General features: G+C 40.9%; 3 protein-coding genes across 5 annotated transcripts; 1 reads left to right on the top strand and 2 right to left on the bottom strand.

Moving 5' to 3' along the window:
• Positions 1-1,037: 1,037 nt before the first annotated feature.
• nsa2 (NSA2 ribosome biogenesis homolog (S. cerevisiae)) lies at positions 1,038-3,956 on the bottom strand. Its single transcript, XM_004549867.4, has 6 exons — positions 3,797-3,956; positions 2,378-2,565; positions 2,141-2,291; positions 1,824-2,003; positions 1,500-1,692; positions 1,038-1,307 (listed from the first exon to the last, which is right to left on the bottom strand). Exons 1-6 carry the CDS (start codon positions 3,797-3,799, stop codon positions 1,240-1,242), a joined length of 783 nt encoding a protein of 260 aa, XP_004549924.1. The 5' UTR covers positions 3,800-3,956; the 3' UTR covers positions 1,038-1,239.
• An 18-nt stretch (positions 3,957-3,974) lies between these two features.
• Positions 3,975-9,972, top strand: gfm2 (GTP dependent ribosome recycling factor mitochondrial 2). Its single transcript, XM_004549865.4, has 20 exons — positions 3,975-4,479; positions 4,569-4,653; positions 5,019-5,064; positions 5,158-5,255; positions 5,376-5,501; positions 5,572-5,660; positions 5,761-5,849; positions 5,950-6,010; positions 6,372-6,557; positions 6,651-6,731; positions 6,837-6,985; positions 7,729-7,869; positions 7,988-8,087; positions 8,182-8,368; positions 8,466-8,542; positions 8,624-8,762; positions 8,855-9,040; positions 9,189-9,304; positions 9,386-9,568; positions 9,666-9,972. Exons 1-20 carry the CDS (start codon positions 4,438-4,440, stop codon positions 9,792-9,794), a joined length of 2,310 nt encoding a protein of 769 aa, XP_004549922.1. The 5' UTR covers positions 3,975-4,437; the 3' UTR covers positions 9,795-9,972.
• On the bottom strand, positions 9,963-18,283 carry hexb (hexosaminidase B (beta polypeptide)). 3 transcript variants are annotated; one of them, XM_024803000.2, is made up of 14 exons: positions 17,959-18,281; positions 17,660-17,814; positions 15,949-16,014; positions 15,054-15,100; positions 14,824-14,934; positions 14,630-14,731; positions 14,411-14,543; positions 14,143-14,323; positions 13,970-14,056; positions 13,806-13,878; positions 12,862-13,036; positions 11,793-11,883; positions 10,483-10,587; positions 9,963-10,333 (listed from the first exon to the last, which is right to left on the bottom strand). In XM_024803000.2, exons 1-14 carry the CDS (start codon positions 18,207-18,209, stop codon positions 10,270-10,272), a joined length of 1,641 nt encoding a protein of 546 aa, XP_024658768.1. In that variant the 5' UTR covers positions 18,210-18,281; the 3' UTR covers positions 9,963-10,269. The 3 variants fall into 3 exon arrangements, 2 of the variants coding, with proteins under 2 accessions (XP_024658768.1, XP_012774236.1); XM_012918782.4 differs by lacking the exon at positions 12,862-13,036 and adding an exon at positions 12,291-12,471 and having other exon boundaries at positions 17,959-18,280; XR_013099541.1 differs by lacking the exons at positions 9,963-10,333; positions 10,483-10,587 and adding an exon at positions 12,291-12,471 and having other exon boundaries at positions 17,959-18,283.
• Positions 18,284-18,695: the final 412 nt, after the last annotated feature.

Raw genomic sequence — 18,695 nt, forward strand, 5'->3', positions numbered from 1 at the left:
GCGTAACTTGATATACATTCAAGTACGACCTTGCTCTTGTGCCAATATAAAGTCTAGTAAAATGTGAAGCTAAAAACACATTACAGAGCAAAAATCATTGTTTTATTGAAAGAATTAAGCACTGCAAAAGTAAAGTGTGATGTCAACAGTTTGAGGAATATTAACTAAGCTTTATGATGCATATGTGCAACTTTATATTGCAACAGACAAAATTTCAGAGTTCAAAGTATATGTGTCCCATTTCGTGTACTAGAGACAGACTAATAGTGAGTTTTGAAATTAATCTTTATTTATGGGCATTTTATTTCAGGATAAAACAGTATAGTTTGATTTATCTGAGAATAAAGTTGAAATGTGGAGATTAACAGTGTTAAAGTCAAACAACTTTATTCTCAAAATACAATTTTGGGTTATCTCAGTCTCTACACCACCACAACAGGTTTGTAAATCAGTCGCCTTTAACTTAAATTCAAGGGATTTTACAGAAGTATTGCTGTTCTAGAATTTCAGCCATTTTTCTACAAGGTCTCTCATTTCCAGAGGCCCAAAAGCAACTGGACAACTGACTGACAGGCAGTTTCATATTCCGGTAAAGCCTGTCCCTTTGATATTTATGGAATTGATTCTATACACTGAATTTGCATTTGGCATCTTCTAGCTGGAGCTCTCAATATGAGGTCCAAAGAGATGTTAATGCAAAAGAAGGACGTCCTCATGTTTCTATGATGCTTTTCAACAGCAAAGGGATCCTGTTGCTAGTGCTTAATTATTATCTACCATACACTGCTGTAAACTAAGCAGTTTGTAAGACGTTAAAGCGTCATGAACACATAGCACTCATATGTCTGATTATAGCTGTGATCTGGCTTTATGTAACAGCCCGTCAGGATCCCACACAGTCCTCCTTTGTTGAACACAGTATCTGAACCCTCAATATTATCAGCAACAACCAGTATCCCTGTTTACGCAGTGGAAAACATCATGACTACTTTACTATTTTTTATGTGTGCACACAAGTATGCAAGAGTCAAAAAGGATCTGGTGTCATTTCAAGTTTATTTATTAAATTTCACACAGTAATTGCCACACTTTTTCCCCTCAGAGTGTCCTTTTTGTTACAAACAATGTTACCAAGCTCAGCACCAAAATCTTCATGAGTCTGCAGATTTCATTGCTTGTTGCAAATTTAGGTGGATACACAACAGCTACCAGGCACGGTCAGAAGGCAGGTCCAAAGTCTTATACCAGCAGAACTGCATTAATGCAGCCGTCGTTCTCTGGGTTATTTGTCACCTGAGCATATTTACCTAAGGAGTGAAATAGATGACATTTAAATATTTAGCATTTGTAGCCTGAAATACAGTAAATATACACACCGCTGCACTCATCCAAGAATATGTAACCATTTGTCAACACTGATATTTTGTCATCATTTACCAAGACTGGTGAGTGATCGGACTGTTGCAGCACATGTAAATGAGCTGAGTTTAAAGACTCACCCCAGATAACTTTTCCTCCTTGTGTTACCAGGCCCAGCTCACTGACATTGACTTCTATAACTGTTCCTTTTGTGATGACTCCTAGAGAGGTGTAGAGGGGTGAGGAAGGGTTCTTCTTCACTCCCAGGATCGGAAGACAGAATGTTGCTTTCAGCTCTGGGTGTGTGACGTGAGCCTTCTTAAATCTCAAACCCTGAAAACAGAACAGAAAAATGGCAATAAACAATGAGCATGTGAAAGAAAGGTGTTTCCGATAATTTCAAGTGCAGAATATAACGTGTAACACGTGCAAACATTTCAGTCTGTCATCTGCTTCCATCTTACCGTCGGTCTGATGAAACGTTCATACTTTGGAGGTTTACGGGTAAAGCCGTCGCCCACAAAGCAAACTTTTGTGACCATCCTCTTCCAGGCTTTCTTTTGTCTCTTTCCGGTTCTGATAACTTTAAGCACCTCTGTCTCTCCTTGTGCGCGCACCTTGGGCAGAGGCACTTCCCATTTGCCCTACAGAAATGAATCAAGGTGGAGTTTACAAACAGTGACAATATTTCCACACATCACACATCGCAAAATGAAAGATGGCCCTGAAAAAACAAACTAGAAAAGCTGCAGCTGATGAGCAGATATTTGCCGACACTTACGGCCTTCTCTTTCCTCTTCTGTTTGATCATGTTGGAGAGAACTTTGGCACGAGACTGTCCCTCTCTGTCCAGCAGGTAGGCTGGCACTGCTCCCTCGGGGGTCTTATCATCGTTCTTCTGCTTCGTCTTTCTCTGTTCGTGCATTTTGATGCTGCAAAGACACATTAGATATTTGGATGTTTATGGAAGTTGTATTTTTGTGTTTTGTATTTGACTTTCTTTTTTTTTTAAACTCACGTCTTCTTCATCTGGATCTTCTCTGCGTGTCTCTGTTTGTGGTACAGTTTGGCCTTCAAACCTATCATCTTCTTGGCTTTGTGAGACCGCTCGTGGGCCTCACGGCTCTCCTTCTTCCTTTTCCTTTCATGGTGATCCAAACGGTAGCCGTGCCGCTTGCGGTGTAACTCAATGTGTTCGTTCTGGGGCTACAAGAGAAACAAAACAATCATGAAAATCAATTGAACCAAATTAAAACATATAATAAGAGCATGGCTTCTCTTTGAAATTTCAAGTAAACTCTACTGCACAGGATTCAGCACAGGATTCAGCACACTGTAGCTCCAGCACTACTGATAACAGCCTGTTCAGTGATTTAACTCCACAACCGTCTAATTCTAAAAATAAAAATCTATAAAGAGTACCAGAGGCTGTGAAGCAGGCACATCTGAATTTACTGCTGAGCTATACGAGTTTCTCAATGAATTCAGATCAGTCTGGTGGTATTTCTACAGCTCTCTGAACCACCCCACCAAAAATAAGATGTAGAAAGCACAAGGTTAGCAACAAAACAACAACAAAAATAAATAGGTCAGCACATATTGTCAAAATGAGTGTGTGTTTTCACAGATTCTTATTAAAGGGCAGCAGGCTGGAGATGTTGTCCCACACACCTCTGATCATGGAGGTCAACAATATTTTTCTGATTCAAAATTCATGATTTAAATAAGTTGTAAACAGCTGGTTCAGATGGCAGAAACAGAAATGCCAACAAAAATTCAAACCTTAATGGTTTCATCACAACACAAACGTTTCATTTAACTTAAACCTCCAAAACACTACGTTGGGCTGTGAAGTTATTTAATTTACATTAAGAAGCTTAGATCTACTTGAAATTTAATGAAATATGTTCATCAAATATTATATCAAAGAAAAGGGCCAGAAGGGTAAAAAAACAGAAAAAAAAACCTTGTAACTGATTGTTTACATGTAACGTTTACTCATTAAAGGCTAAATTATGAATTTGTTTTACACAAAACAGGCAGGTTTGTCCAGATGTAAAAAGACAAGGGGAGATTATTTCAACACAGAAACGCATAAGAGGTATGACAGTTCAAATGAACTTCAGTCAGCTTCACTGTCTAAAATATAAAAGCTCTACAAAAGCAGAGCGAAATGTTCTTTAGCTTCACCTAACATAGCTCTTCCACAGATAAATACCCGAAAATATTCTTAATTTTAACATTAGAGGGAATATAACGCACCCGGTTAAGTAATATCAAAATGTTTTGACACGGTAAGAATCACAGTGCTGTTCAGAGCAGCGGAGCGCGTCACTCAGCCACATGTAATCCAAAGCTAACGCTAGCACGACATGCTAACGCGTTAAACTCCCTGATAAAAGCCAATTTGTGTATTTTAAACGATTTGATTTCTTACCATTTTGTGTGCGCGGAGTTACGTGTTACGATAAGCGTGTCGTAGAAACTAACAGTTGGTAAAGACGCAAAGTTTCGGTGTTTTTTTGCTTCAGGCTGGGGTCCTTCTGATGTTGTTTTCCCCGGAGCCGATACTTAGAGGAAGGACGTCATCGTTCTGTAACCACTTGTCCGTTCGTTTCAACTGACCGGCCTCAGTTTAATGTAACACACGGACGGATAAAGTTTACTGTACACGCTGCGAATAGAAAAACTTACAAAACCGCTATTGTAATTTATAAAAGTATATAAAATGAGCTACAGCCGCAAATATGGACGGAAACGGAATTGATTTCATAGCCGGAACTATGTTATGACCTCTAAGGTGTCCCGGGGATGCATTTTGACGTGTACCAAGCGTGAATGTTTTGAGAGGTTTTTCATTTATGTAGGGCTTCTTTCGGTTTTGGGTAAAGTTCAATAATCGGCTGATTAGAACTACAGTCTTCCCGGCTCTCCTGTTTTAAATGTTGTGCTGCATCCGTAAAGAGTCGGCTGACATTGCTTCGTTCAGTCCTCTTCTGTCTAATGTTCCTCCAGTATGGCTCAAGTCTTCTCTGACTCTGAAGAAAAGGCAGCTCGGATAATAAGCAGATATTAAAAATGTCTCTCAGGGGATTGCAGACCTTTAGCAGGATGATTCGGGTGAGACATAATCCCCCCCCCAAAATCAGTACTGCCAGTGATTAGATATATGAACTCTTATGATTTGATAACCTGGTTTTGGTCCACAGGGGAGGCGTTTATTCGCTGCGGGGCTGCAGTGCTGCAGATGTAGACTAAGCTGTCACGTAAAGAGACATTACAGCCTTCTTCCAGGTAAGTTCTCTTATTGGATTCATTGGTTAGGTGAAGATTCGTGTTATATTTAAGATATATTTTCATATGAAGTGCCTGTCATTGTGTGTGTTTTAGTTTGAGATTGTTAAACTTAATTATTGCTCTGCATTTAAAAACAGTTTGAGACCTTCTTAAATAAATTAAATTATTTTGCAGAATGTGAAAAAAACAACTGGTTCAGAAATCTTGGGTGTATGTTTGTAAAGATATCAATAGAAAGCGAACTAGGCCTTTGCTGTTCTTTCCTGTAATACAACAGTCAGTTGCAGATAAACTAGTCAGTGATAGACTTTAATGTGGCAGCAGTGAAATCCTCATAATTGTGCTTCCTGTTCCTGTCATAGATGATGTCAAATCATTACGGGCTCTCGTCAACCCTGAAGTATCCAGGTGAGTAATTTAATTGCATTCTGCATCTGCATTAAAAAGTACCCGGCAGATTCTGCTGTGTTCTTAGAGTCCCATCAATTCGTGTGTCTACAGAATCCGAAACATCGGCATCATGGCCCACATTGATGCAGGCAAGACGACAACCACAGAGAGGATGCTTTACTACGCCGGTTACACAAGGGCATTGGGAGGTGTGCAGGAAAACAGCATGCAGCAGTGATGCAAATTCTTAATTATCCAAACCTGACTCTGATTCTTTTTTTAAAATGTTTTTTTTAAACAATTTGATTTCATGTCACTGTTGTTTTTAGATGTTGACGATGGGGATACAGTGACAGATTTTATGGCCCAAGAGCGAGAGCGTGGCATCACCATACAGTCAGCAGCAGTAACCTTTGACTGGAAAAGTCATAGAATAAATCTCATAGACACACCAGGTAAGAATAAAGAAATAAGGCAATTTCTTGTAGAAATTTAAAAAATGACTGAATGACTGCGTCACTACAGGACACGTTGACTTCACGCTTGAGGTGGAGCGGGCACTTCGTGTGCTTGATGGGGCTGTGGCGGTGTTTGACGCGTCGGCTGGCGTTGAGGTTATTTCCCCTTTTGCAAACACCTTCTTTTTTTCATTAAAAAATTGGTTTCAGGCTCTGATCATTGTGGGGGGTTTTTTTCCTTTGAAAACGCCAACAGGCTCAGACTCTGACCGTGTGGAGACAAGCAGAGAAGCACCACATCCCCTGTGTTTGTTTCCTCAATAAGATGGACAAGCCTGCAGCGAAGTGAGGGACTCAGTTTAAGTTTTCCCATTTAATGGAAGTTTTGTTTTACTTTTCTGTTGCAGTGTTAAAATAGAGACCCTTTCATTTTGTTTTCTTTCAGCTTGAGTTTCTGCATTGAGAGCATAAGGCAGAAATTGAAAGCCAATCCAGTCCTCTTGCAGGTAGGTCATCAGAAATTTTTAACAGCTCTTTACGTTCCTGAAAAGTTTTTCTGTTTTATTTTGCCAATTTTATTTACACATAGTTTTGAGTGTCCAGCCTCAACTGACATCTACACATCAGCAGCTATTTAAATACATACATACATACATACATACATACATACATACATTACATTTCACAGTTTAAACACTGCACCAGTGTGCATGTAAGCCTAGGATATTAAATGTGATCCTAAACTTGGCTAGCACAAAAACAGGTTTAAAACAAAATGTACTTACTGGATGAACTGAACAGAGTGTCTTTTAGTACAACAATACAACACAGCAGCGATATTTCAGTCTATAAACCCCTATGTCATAGATTCCTGTTGGCAGTGGAAAGAACTTCACAGGTGTTGTTGACTTGTTAACCAGTCAGAAGCTGATGTGGAAGATGAAATCTATGAGAGATGATGGCAGAGTGTTTGAAGTCAAAGCTCTTGACCGGTCTGATGATCCAGACCTCCTGCAGGTGGTCAGCGATGCAAGGACAGCTTTAATTGAGCAGGTACACGATCAGATTGGAGTAACGTTTTCCAGCATTACTTAAGGTGCCTCCGATTTTTTTCTTCCAGTTTACACGTCTTTTCTCAAATCACAGGTCGCTGATCTGGACGATGAGTTTGCAGAACTGTTGCTAACTGATTTTAGCGAGAATTTCGATGCCATTCCCTCTAATAAAGTAAGTCTTGCGAATTGTAGTGCCCCAATATGACCTTTTAAGGTACATCAGTGCTGCTGTTAGTTCTTGTGAATATAGACTTATCAGTGTCGAACACGTCTCCAGCTTCAAGAAGCCGTGCGGCGAGTTACTCTGGCCCGTAAAGGTGTACCGGTCCTCTGTGGGAGCTCTTTGAGAAACAAAGGTGTTCAGCCTCTTTTAGATGCCATCACTGCCTACCTGCCTGCTCCTAATGAACGACACCATGATGTGGTGTAAGTGAACCTTTCATCTTACTGCTAACTTAGACTAGACCTGTTATAACACCAAGTTAAGTATGTTTTTTACCGTTCTTATCATTTTAGATCACATTGCTCTAGTTTAGATCAGATTAGGCTGGAAGGATTGTTTTTTTTTTGGTTTTTTTTCAATTTGATATTATTAATTGTAACTGAAACGATTGTTTCTTTATCTGTTGACTAGATTACAACTGAACCTAACTACAGAGAATGCTTGGTGTTGATGCTGTGAATAGCACTGATTATCTCTTCGTCATGGCTTCTGTTAGCTGGTGGGACATATTAGGCAGCAAGTGAACATTTTGCTCTCAGAGTTGATGCGTTAGAAGCAGGAAAAATGGGAGAGCGGACGGCTTTGAGCGAGACTGACAAAGGCAAAATTGTGATGGTTAGACGACTGTGTCAGAGCATCTCCTAAACTGCAGCTCTTGTGGGGTGTTCCCGAGTTGCAGCGGTCAGTAGAAAGGTGAAAGAGAGGTGTCAGAATACACCGTGTGTCCCAGTTTGTTGCATATGGGGATCCGTAATCGCAGACCCGTCAGGTTCTCCATGCTCACCTCTGTCAACCTCTGAAAGGGCCAACAATGGTCATGTTAGCATCAGGAATGGTTGACTTGGCCTCCAAATTCTGAAAATTCAATCGAGCGGCTGTGGGATGTGCTGGACAAACAAGACTGATACACGGAGGCCCTTAAGCCCTGTTCATTATCATCTCACAGGCGGTGGTACAAAGACGACCTGTGTGCACTGGCCTTCAAGGTTCTCCACGACAAGCAGCGCGGCCCTCTGGTGTTTCTCAGGATCTACTCTGGTACTCTGAAACCACAGATGGCGCTCCACAACATCAACAGGAACAGCACGTATGCAGTTTCGAACCTCTGATCTCCACAGCAGCTGCAGTGTAACACACTTTCACAGACGTACTCCATCACAGAGTCATTATTACAACACAGCATGTCCAATCTTGTATATTTGCAGTGAGAGGATGAGCAGGCTGCTGGTGCCATTTGCTGACCAGCATGTAGAAATCCCTTCGATGACAGCGGGAAATATTGCTCTTACTGTGGGACTCAAGCAGGTAGAGCTTCTCTAAATTTCCAATATTTGCTTAAATTAAGATCCCCCCCCCCCCCACCATCAAATGTTCCTTATGGTTTCTCCTTTCATTTAAGACAGTTACAGGAGACACTATTGTGTCATCGAAGGCGTCAGCAGCAGCCGCGGCCCGTCGAGCCCAAAATGACAGCGAGGCGGGAAAGAGGAGCAGAGAGTGTGCCAGCGTGATCCTGTCAGGAGTGGAGGTCCCTGATCCCGTCTTCTTCTGCACCATAGAACCGCCATCTATGTCCAAACAGGCCGGTCAGTTATTTGAGGCGATTATGTGCAAAGTGTGTAGCTGTGCTTCACCAACTGTGCTCACTCACTTATTAATTTTTTTTTTTTTTTACCATGAAAGATCTTGAAAATGTGCTCAACTGCCTCCAAAGAGAAGACCCCAGTCTCAAAGTCCGAGTTGATCCAGACTCTGGTCAGGTAATGCATCGGATTAGCCGGGACTTTCTTTGTCCAGTGCTAGAATGAGTCACCGAAACCACCTTCGCTCTCCGTTCTCAGACCATTTTATGCGGAATGGGAGAGCTGCACATCGAGATCATCCACGATCGAATCAGAAGAGAGCACGGCATTGAGACTCACCTCGGGCCGCTGCAGGTTGCTTACAGAGAGACAATTCTCCACGAGGCTTCGGCTTCAGGTACAAACACTTTTCACTTGTTACATTTGGAGGAACAGTTTTCGTCAGCTTCGCGCAGCAGCCGTCAAATTCTTTTTATGAATTTGGTGCAGACACGCTGGACCGGACAGTAGGGGAGAGAAGACATGTCGTAACAGTGGAGCTGGCTGTCAGGCCTGTGGATGTCGCCTCAGTGGGTGGTTCATGCGAACTGGCTTTCACAGAAGAATTAGAGGGACAGCTTTCAGCAGAAATGAAAGAGGCAGTGGAGAATGGAGTGCACAGCTCATTTCTTCAAGGTAAATGGACCAAACTCATTTTTTCCCTCTTTCAGGGAAACACACAAAGCACTGGAACGTCCCTTATTTTAGTTAAATATTTTTTTAATTATATGCTGTATATTTATTACAATTTCCCCCCCTTAATTGCAATAACTCCTTCATTCAGGGCCACTGCTAGGTTACCCATTGCAGAGTGTGTCTACACTGATGCAGCGTGTTACCATAGAACCTGGGACTTCACCTGCCATGGTGTCTGCCTGCGTGTCTCGCTGCATGCTGAAGGTAAAAGCATTATTGATAAGCTCTAATTGGTTAGTGCTGGAACTATAAGGCTGAGCCGTGGTTCCATTTCTTTGGATGCAGGCCCTGCGGCTCGCGGGCGGACAGGTCCTCGAGCCAGTCATGTCGTTAGAAGTGACTGTCGGCGATGACCACCTCAGCTCGGTGCTGGGAGACTTGGCTCAAAGACGAGGAACGGTCAGAGACATCCAGAGCCGTCATGACAACAAGGTGCTCTTAGCAACCGTGCCCCTGGCTGAGATGATGGTGAGAGGACACTCAAACGTTAACAGATTGCTTTTTTGGAGGGTTTAATTTGCTAGTGAGAATTATTTCTGATTTAAAAATTTGTGTCCACGTAAAGGGTTATTCCACCGTTCTACGAACACTGACATCTGGCAACGCCACATTCTCCCTGGAGCTGGATACCTACGAGGCCATGAACCCTCAGGAGCAGAACACACTCCTCAAAAGACTCTCTGGCCTGCTGTGATCCCAGTTCAGTAATGTGACCAGAAGCCTTCTCAAACAGAGAGATGATTTTTTTTCCTCCCCCTCAGACAATAATAGTCTGGATCAAATATTTATTCTGTGAATATCTACAGCTGGTTAACAGAGACAAGAAGTTGTGTATGATGTTCTAAAATAAACGTGAAACCAGTCACTTTAAATCCTTGGTTTTTATTTTGTAAACAACCAGAAAAATCTTCTGAACTTTTAACTTTTTATTGACAATGAATTCTAGAAACATTCATAAAAAAAGTGCAATCATAACAGTAACACCCTCGACATTAAATGTGATTTAAAAGTTCTGTGGAGCAAATCTAAAAAAAGGACGATGCGTTTCAGAGCTCATCGGTACAGTGATCTAGGAAGTTCAGCATTTTAGTTTCATATAGTTGAAGAATAGTCAAAAGAATATGAATTTCTTCCCTTTCCATTTCATTTGCTGGGTCCGGTCTTCGTTTTCAGACACCCTTGTACTCATGTGGACAGTAGCTGGAAAACAGCGGCTCAGCTGGGATGCCGCGCCTAATGTAGGACAAAATTATTTAGTAGTGGAACAACACCTTAATGCAAAATACCTAAATGAATCTCCTCTTAACAGAAAGGCACCTGCTAACTGATAAAATTAGCAGGTAGATACAAATTAGTGGTACAAAGGCTCCTCTGATACTTACTCTACCATACGGCAGCGGTGCAGCGACAGTCTGTTGAAGGCATCGCCGATGTCGGTCACGTCTTTGGCGCTCCACAGCCGCTCTGCCACAGCACTGGCACGAGGCCTGGAAGTAATAACAAGAAGCAGAAGTTTTGGTTGTCTGGAGTATTCAGGTTAACTCAATGAGGGAGGAAAGCAATCAGCAGTGATCTTAGAGAAGCAATTGTTGCTGCCCATCAATTTGGGAGGGCTTATATGGACATTTTGAAAGTCTCACATCAGAAAAAGACTGAACAAGTATGGGTTTGTTTGGAAGACTTGCCAGGAGAAAGCCTCTCCTCTAAAACATGGCAGCACAGATTAGGTTTCGGGGATAATATCCTTTGAACAGATGAGACTAAAACAGAAGTCTTTGGCCAAATTGGTGGAAATCGAACACAGCATTGGCACAAACACCTCGTAACAACTGCCAAGCACAGTGGTGGAGGGGTGATGATTCAGGTTGTACCGAGTCAACCATGAACTCCTCTGAATACTAAAGTATTGTAGAAGCAAATGTGAGATTTCAGAAAATTCAGAAAACCTATAACAGAATGGCTGAAAGAGAAAAAAGTAATGCTGTATTGGCACAGTCAAAGTCCAGACCACGCTCTCGACCTCAAACCTGATTGAAATATACTCCACAGCATTAGATAAATACTTCAAGAGAGCTGTGTTCATGCAAATAGCTCTCAAAGGTTCCTGAAAACCTCAATAAATTGAACATTGTAAACCAGAGGTCTCCAACCTTTTTTGCGCCATGGACCGGTTTATGCCCGACAATATTTTCACGGACCGGCCTTTAAGGTGTCGCGGATAAATACAACAAAATAAAACTAGTACCGGTACCGAAAAAAAAAGATTTATTCATAACACACGTGAAAAGACCCAGGAAAACAGAGTTAACGATAAAAACGATAACAAAATAACGCTGAAAACCGATAAAAACCCTGAAAACCATACATTTCACACCTGAGCCTCAACTCTCGCGGCCCAGTAGCAAACGACTCACAGACCGGTACCGGTCCGAGGCCCAGGAGTTGGGGACCGCGGTTGTAAACAATAGAGGGCCAAAATTCCTCCACAATGTTGTGAGAGAAAACAATTACTGAATGATAAAGTGCACCTCGTTTTCTATACACTGCTTCTGCATTTTTGCTTAGTTATTGAATAAAAGAGTGTAATATGTCATGTGTTGTTGAGCTCAGGTAGCATTTACCTCATTTAGAACTGAATAATATGCATATTGTCTGTTAATCGCCTATTAAAATGCACCTATATCAGGCTTACCAAAGTCTGGGTGTGAGGTTTGTGGCGTCCACATACTCTCCCCACAAGCAGGCCTCTCCACCAATCACCAGCTTTTTCTGCTCATCAGTTCCTGTTTTAAAATTTAGCATTTGATCGGGTCAGGGAAATTCAACAATGACACATTCGAAAAACTGAAAAGGGACAAGTGATGAATAAAATAATTTAATAATTTAAATTATATATTCTCCCGAATGACAGTAAAATATTAATTTATTGTTCTGCTCGTTACTGAACAGGCTTACACCAATTTACACAGGAGTGACCTTCCTGAAACTTGAGATCTAGGCCAAAAGTTGACTACAGTGTGACCCTGACAACAACAAAGCAATAAAATATTATCACATGAACGTGGTCAAGTTCTGACAGGTTGTAAATATGAATCGGAAATGACCTTAAAAAAAAAAAAAAAAAAAAAATTATATATATATATATATATATATATATATATATATATGAATCATTAATGCAGACACAAACCCTTAAAGTCCTGTGGGTCGGCCTTGTAAAAACCCTGCCAGTCCTGCCCGTAGGAGATACGGTTCAGGTACCAGGGAGTGGACAGCAGGGTCTGGTACCCTGATGCAGTAACGCTTGCCATCTCATTCTGGTATTGTTCCTGGTTTCCCTTCCAAACGTGGATTAGTGTGTCTGCTTTCAGCTACACAGCACACACATACACAGACATCTCAGTAATGAGAACATAAGAGAAAAGTACGGAGAGGAACTAGGACAAAAGCTTTTTCTAGCTTTATAGAGAACCAGTCATGCACAAATGTACCCAACATTGTTTACTCATGACTTCCTTCTCATTTTTTTCAGTATCATTTCAAATATGCGATTGGTCCCCCATAGTGGTGAAAACAGCAGCACATTAAAAGGAACAACATCTGAAACCACCAACCACAATGCCCCATGTTCAGTCTGTTGGCCTTTTGTCACAACTGTGCAATTTTCAAGTGTACAAGTGTAAGCCTGTTGGAAGTAACAAAAAAATTGAGTTCATATCAATATATATTCAAAATATGACCAATTCTTGTTTAAAACTGACCTTCAAAGTTGAGTGGTTCAACTTTGTAGTACTTCTGCCAATCCTGCCCGTAGCTAATATAATCTAGGTACCATGGAGCAGAGAGGATGGTGGTGTAGCCTGCTGCCGTGACATTGCTCATCTCCTTATCACTTCCGCCACCAATCCACACATGCACTACCGTGTCAGGCTTTAGCTGGAATGGTTACAAATCAAACTCGTGCACTTGAGTTAAATCGTTACATGAAGGTTGACTGTGACTAAAGAAATGATTAGAGGACATGACTGGTGTAACATCGTTTTGCTTTGTTGTCAAGAGTTAGATGAGAATCTCAAGACTAATTTCATGTCTGTCTCTAAGTTAGCATAAAAAGCTAGTAAGCTAAGCTTACTACAAAGTCTTGAAATGGGTAAATTGCTGTTACGGCCTACATCATAAAATCCCAAAGTCTAATAAGCAGACTTTAAATCTTTTAAGCCATTGACTCTCAAACTTTAGTAGCCAGGACCCCATACAGGCAAGACAAGCTTCTTAATGATGCAAATTGAGCTAGTTTGGACTTAGCATCATTTCACAGTATTGATTATTTGAATATTTCTCTATGATTGTCAGCTAGCTAATATTAACAAGCTTCCTGAGAAAAGTGACTAATTTCATGACAGTTTAACACAATTATACAGTACTGTGCAGAAGTCTGGAGTCACCTTTCCTTTCAGGCTCATGAGAAATATATATATGTATCATGGTAACTATAGCCCCAGTAACCGGCTACTAGTGCGAGCCTATAATTTAGCATTTAGACAATTGAGTATTTATCCAACTTTCAGCAAGAAAGTAAAAAAAGCATAATTTTTCCAATTAGTCCTTCACTAACTAAATGAAAAACTTCAAATTAAATCAAAGTTAAATTGATGATAAAGCATTCAACATTCAAATTGATTTAGCTAATGTTTCAAGAACTTACCTTAACACCATTGTCAAAGACCTCCTGCCAGATCAGGTAGCCCTTCTTGGTAGAGGTCACAATATCCAAGAGTCTGTTGGATCAAGAAAGCATCAAAGGAAACTTTTTTTTTTTTTTTCATTTCAACTATTAAATAACAAACAGAGGTTTGGTGGGAAACACACTTTTGGATGTAGAATGATTCCAGTTTTCTGTAGTCGTCTCCAAAATGTTGCTGCTCCATGAACTTCTGAATGTCTGGGTTGGACTTCCTGCAGGACAAAGCCAGCAGCTAATATCTGTTGCCTGACCTCTGAGGCGAAAAGTAATTTTTCTGACTATGCGTGCACAGTCTCACCAGCATGTGAAGTCCACCTCATCACCTCCCAGGTGAACGTAGCCATCGGGGAACACGGTGCTGATCTCCGTGAAGAACTGAGCCATGAAGTCGTACGTGGTGTTCAGGATGGGATTCACTGGCCCGAAAGAGCCAGAGGGTTTGGACCCAGAGTAACAGGGTGTGAGAAGATCTTTTTGGCCTGATGGGAAATGATAGAGTAAAGATCAAGACATCTTCAAAAACAAAAAAAAATTGTTAAAACTAAAAAGTTGTCTAAAAACCTCACCTTTGCCCCAAGACTGTGTGTGTCCTGGAGTGTCAAACTCCGGTATGACGCGAATGCCTCTTAGACGAGCAAACTCGATTACCATCTTCACATCGGCTGGTGTATACACGTGGGTGTATGGGTGGTAAGCTCCCTGCGAACAGTGGATCACAGCACTCTTAATAAAAAGCACCCTGCTCCTCTCTGGTGAAGTTTAAAACCAACAAACTTTGTACCGACTTGCTCGCTGAGCTGTGGGAAGGTTCGGCTTAAGTAAGGGAAGGACTGATCATCAACAATGTGCCAGTGGAAAACATTGAATTTGTTCATTGCCATTGTTTCCTGTATGAATGAACCAGGAGAGAAAGTAATTTAGAAAGTCTGTTAAATGATTGAAAGGTAAAAAAAAATTTTTTTAATGGTTTTACTCGCACCAAATTGGCCAAAATGACTTTAATGGGAAGGAAGTGCCGAGAGCTGTCCAGTAAGATGCCTCTGTGTTGAAACCTGGGGAAGTCATTGATTATTGTTGCATTGATACTTTTCTGAAAAAGATGCAAAGTTGGGGGACAAAAATTCAATTCAAATCTAGCTCACAAAAAGTTCTTTAAGGATTAACATGGTAGAAACAAAAAACAGAACCAGCCAAATGTCTTCAACTTACAGCTCCATATTCATCTTCAAACACCAACTGGCTAAAGGTTTCCAGGCCTAGAAAAAAATATAGCAATCCAAAATAAACACATGATACAGTTCTTGGAAAACATTACACACCCATAAAACTAAATGTAATCTGAAAACAGCAAAGGATAATATGACCAAAGTTCAACAACAACAAGTCATGTTGAGGTGTGTCCTGTGTAAAAGCTCTTTGGCATTAACATCAGCACAAAAACTGCACTAGGAACTTCGTGGTCTGGGTTTCCAAGGCTGAGCAGCACCTGTAGGTGGCCCAGTACTTTTGGACAAAGAGTCTATGAAGCTACAACTATAGTTAGCTTAGCATTAAAGCTATAAACAGGAAGCTGTGGCACGTCTACCAATTGGAAGGTTGTGGTTTGATCCCGGCTCCTTCAGCTTACATGTTCCCAGTGTGTTCATAGGATTTTGAGTGTGTGTAGGATGTGTAGGACTTTGGGTGAGTGCAGTAAAAAGCACTTTGAGGGCTCAATTAGAGCAGAAAAGCACCATACAAGTATGAGTCCATTTAGCATTTGCAAACACGGAAGACCTGAGCAGACTATTACTGTACACAAATAAATGAGGTGCAACATGATCATTTATAAGCTTGAGAGCTGCTGGATGACTTTGTTCACCCCGTTTCTAGCTAATCAGGGCCTTGATTTGATAGCTATCATCTCGTCTCTCAGCCAGTAATCGAATAAGGAAATTTCTCAAAAAACAAACAAGATAAACAAAAACTATTCATATGAGCTATTTAATTTAAAAAAAAAAAAAGACAAAGAAATCTTTATAGAATTTCTTGTTTTCTTACTACTAAACAGAAAAGGGGAAATAAGAAATTATTTGACAAAGAAAATAAATGCTGTAAATCCTACCGTGCAGAGCTCCCCAGACCTTAGGTGCCTTCAGGACAGCAACTGGCTGATTCACTGTCAGTTCATCTGTAAGAAACCACCACCTGTTTACTGCATATTCAGCGTGTCAAAACTTGGCCGATTGTTGTAGAGGTGTTCAGGTCAGGGTATGGAAATGGTCAAGTCACGGCCTTAAGGAAGGATTTGAACATTTGGTGTAGATTAAGGTTAGGGTTAATTCTAGTATTTGATCTCCAGGTGATCACTAATTCCACTGCAAAGTCTTCAGTGTGACCACGGAAACCAGCCAAAAATGCTCTAGTGCACTGAAATTACCCTGCATTTCCAATGTAAATAAATGTATCATCAATGAAATATTAGTCAGAGCATTCACAGAAAAATGAATGTTATAACTTTCTTTGAATGAAAACAATTTCATTTGTAAATCAAATAAAATGCAAGTTGGTGGTACTAAAGTCAATACTGACGTTTTGTAAGAAGTCACATGTCAAAAATGTAATTAAACTCTGTAATTTAATGAAATTTTAATCTCTTTAAAACATCACAATATAAACCTGTTTTTTTTCTTCATTTCAGTCTGATTTCTAAATGTACTTCTAAGTTAGGTGTTAAAGTCTAAGAAAACAGGACAGAAACCACAAGCAAGAGTAGATAAATATCATGCTCATCATGCAGAGGCAGATAACAGTTTGCAATATTCATTTCTGCATAATCACAGATGGACGAAGTGTTAAGATCATTTATATACGCTTGTGAAAACGACCTTGTCTACAGGACTACGCAGTCCTGTTAAAAACTACGTACACCCCTTGATTCAGCAGCAGAATGCCTCAAACTATTGTTTGCTTATTGTAGTATTGTACTGTTGTAGTGTTCTCTGTATGACTGGAATAGTCTCTCGTTGGTGTAGAGGCATTTTGGCCCAAAAGCCATGGCTGACAGTTGGTATGAGGTATTTGTGCTGATTAACTGCGTTCGAAATTTGGAGTTGTAAATTATGACCAAACATCACCCCTTGGGCATTGTTCCAGAAGTGTTGTGATTCATTCTTATGCACATAAAAAAAAAAAAAAAAACATAAAAAACCTCTCTAAACAACCCATTTGGAGAGGCTGTTTGTAATTGTACTATCATGGATTTTAACCTTTAACATGCTAACTGAGGCCTGTAGTGTCTGAAATGCTTTTGCTCTGACCTTGGGGTGAATTTCCTGGGATGTTAAATGCCCAAACTTGTGCCTTTAGAGAGGTGCCCACAGTGGCCAATGATCAATTAATCAAGCTGGCACCTGGCTGCCACTTAACCTTTTAATTCCTATGGGAGCTGTAAGCGTGTACTTAGTTTTTCCACATGGTTGCATAGTATGAAAATTTGTTTTCAGGTGGCAATAGTTACAATCAAGTTAGGAACACTTCATACATAATCAATATAAAACAGCTGTACAAATTTGCTCCATATTTTCATTCATTCGGTTTCACTTTCATTGCACATCTTTTTCGTTTGGTTTGCTTTGTAAAATCAGAAAGTGGGAAGTACCCTGAAAAGCTGGAACATACATGTAATAGAGTAAAAAGTACACAATTTCCCCTCTGTGACGCAAGGCAGTTTAGTAACAGTAGTTACAGCTTGTTACATGGAATAGCTGAGGAAGAGGCGCCTGATTGGATACCGCCGTAAAACATGACATGAACGAGGAAGGGAAGGTACTCACATGACTCGTCAGAAGTCACACTGGGGTATCCGTCACATTCAGAGTCAGGTGATGTGATCCACACCTGCAGCTCGGACAGATCAGAGGGATCTGATCGCCTGTTGTTTTTGCTCCACCACTGCTTTTTAGCGCTGCCGAACATGTACTCATAATACCTGCAGAGAGAGACCGCACGAGGGTGGAAACTGGCCCCTGAACGCAACACGGGCTGCGGTGTTGAGATTTCGCCACATATATAAATAATGTGCAGCGATTTAAATAAATAAATATAAAAACAGCTTATAAACACAGCTGCTCACCTCCTGTATGCGCTCTGTAGGAGACTGCAGCTCGGTCCAGCGGACGATGCTTTGGCATCAACAATCCTGAAGCTGCTACTGGTTAACTTGAATGAAACCTCTGAAATCTGCACTTTCTGCGGCAGAGGCCACAGGGAGCCGTACTTTGACGCCTCGAAAACGGGCTCGGCCTCAACATAGTCGTCGATGTTGTTGTGCTGCAGGCCCTGGCAGAAACTAAGGGCCAGCAATAGCGACACGAACTTCAGCATTACTGTTTTGTTGACAAGTTACAGTCAAGTCACAAGACCTTGCGACAGCAGCACTTTTATTTTGCGAGAGGGGGCGGGACTTCCATGCGGAAGTCAAATTTAACAGAAATTTAAAGAGAAACCACAAACCTGCCTACTCTCTTGAAAAGTACAATGTATCGTATATTTACTCACCCAAATCATCGAGTCGGGTCCAGTATGAATGAAATGTTATTGAAGTAAGCTGATTTACTAATGCTAAACTATTACAAAGTACGCAGAACAATCAGCATGAAGCTTGGTGAGAAAATGATAGCTGTTTGTGTGATTATTCAGAAATGGAAGACATACAAAATGACAATGAATCACCTTTGGTGTGGAGCTCCATGCAAGATCTTGCTTCATGTGGTGAAGATCATCATGAGAAAGGTGGGGGATCAGCCCAAAATTACAAGGGAGGAGTTTGTTAATGATCTGAACAATCACAGAGAACACCATTGGTAACTC

Source organism: Maylandia zebra, linkage group LG7, assembly GCF_041146795.1.
Source record: "Maylandia zebra isolate NMK-2024a linkage group LG7, Mzebra_GT3a, whole genome shotgun sequence".
In the NCBI taxonomy this organism is placed as follows: domain Eukaryota; kingdom Metazoa; phylum Chordata; class Actinopteri; order Cichliformes; family Cichlidae; genus Maylandia; species Maylandia zebra.

Bases quoted from the DNA above. Each gene is read 5' to 3' on its own strand.
- gfm2 (XM_004549865.4), top strand. From the start codon at position 4,438: ATGTCTCTCAGGGGATTGCAGACCTTTAGCAGGATGATTCGG. The intron at 4,480-4,568 runs GTGAGACATAAT...TTTGGTCCACAG, and splicing joins CCTTTAGCAGGATGATTCGG to GGGAGGCGTTTATTCGCTGC. The intron at 5,850-5,949 runs GTGAGGGACTCA...GTTTTCTTTCAG, and splicing joins ATGGACAAGCCTGCAGCGAA to CTTGAGTTTCTGCATTGAGA.
- hexb (XM_012918782.4), bottom strand. From the start codon at position 18,209: ATGCTGAAGTTCGTGTCGCTATTGCTGGCCCTTAGTTTCTGCCAGGGC. The intron at 14,732-14,823 runs GTGCGAGTAAAA...TCATTCATACAG, and splicing joins AAGTCATTTTGGCCAATTTG to GAAACAATGGCAATGAACAA. The intron at 11,884-12,290 runs GTTTGTGTCTGC...ATTTTAAAACAG, and splicing joins CGACCCACAGGACTTTAAGG to GAACTGATGAGCAGAAAAAG.
- nsa2 (XM_004549867.4), bottom strand. The intron at 1,693-1,823 runs GTAAGATGGAAG...TTCTGTTTTCAG, and splicing joins AACGTTTCATCAGACCGACG to GGTTTGAGATTTAAGAAGGC. The intron at 1,308-1,499 runs GTGAGTCTTTAA...TTCACTCCTTAG, and splicing joins AGGAGGAAAAGTTATCTGGG to GTAAATATGCTCAGGTGACA.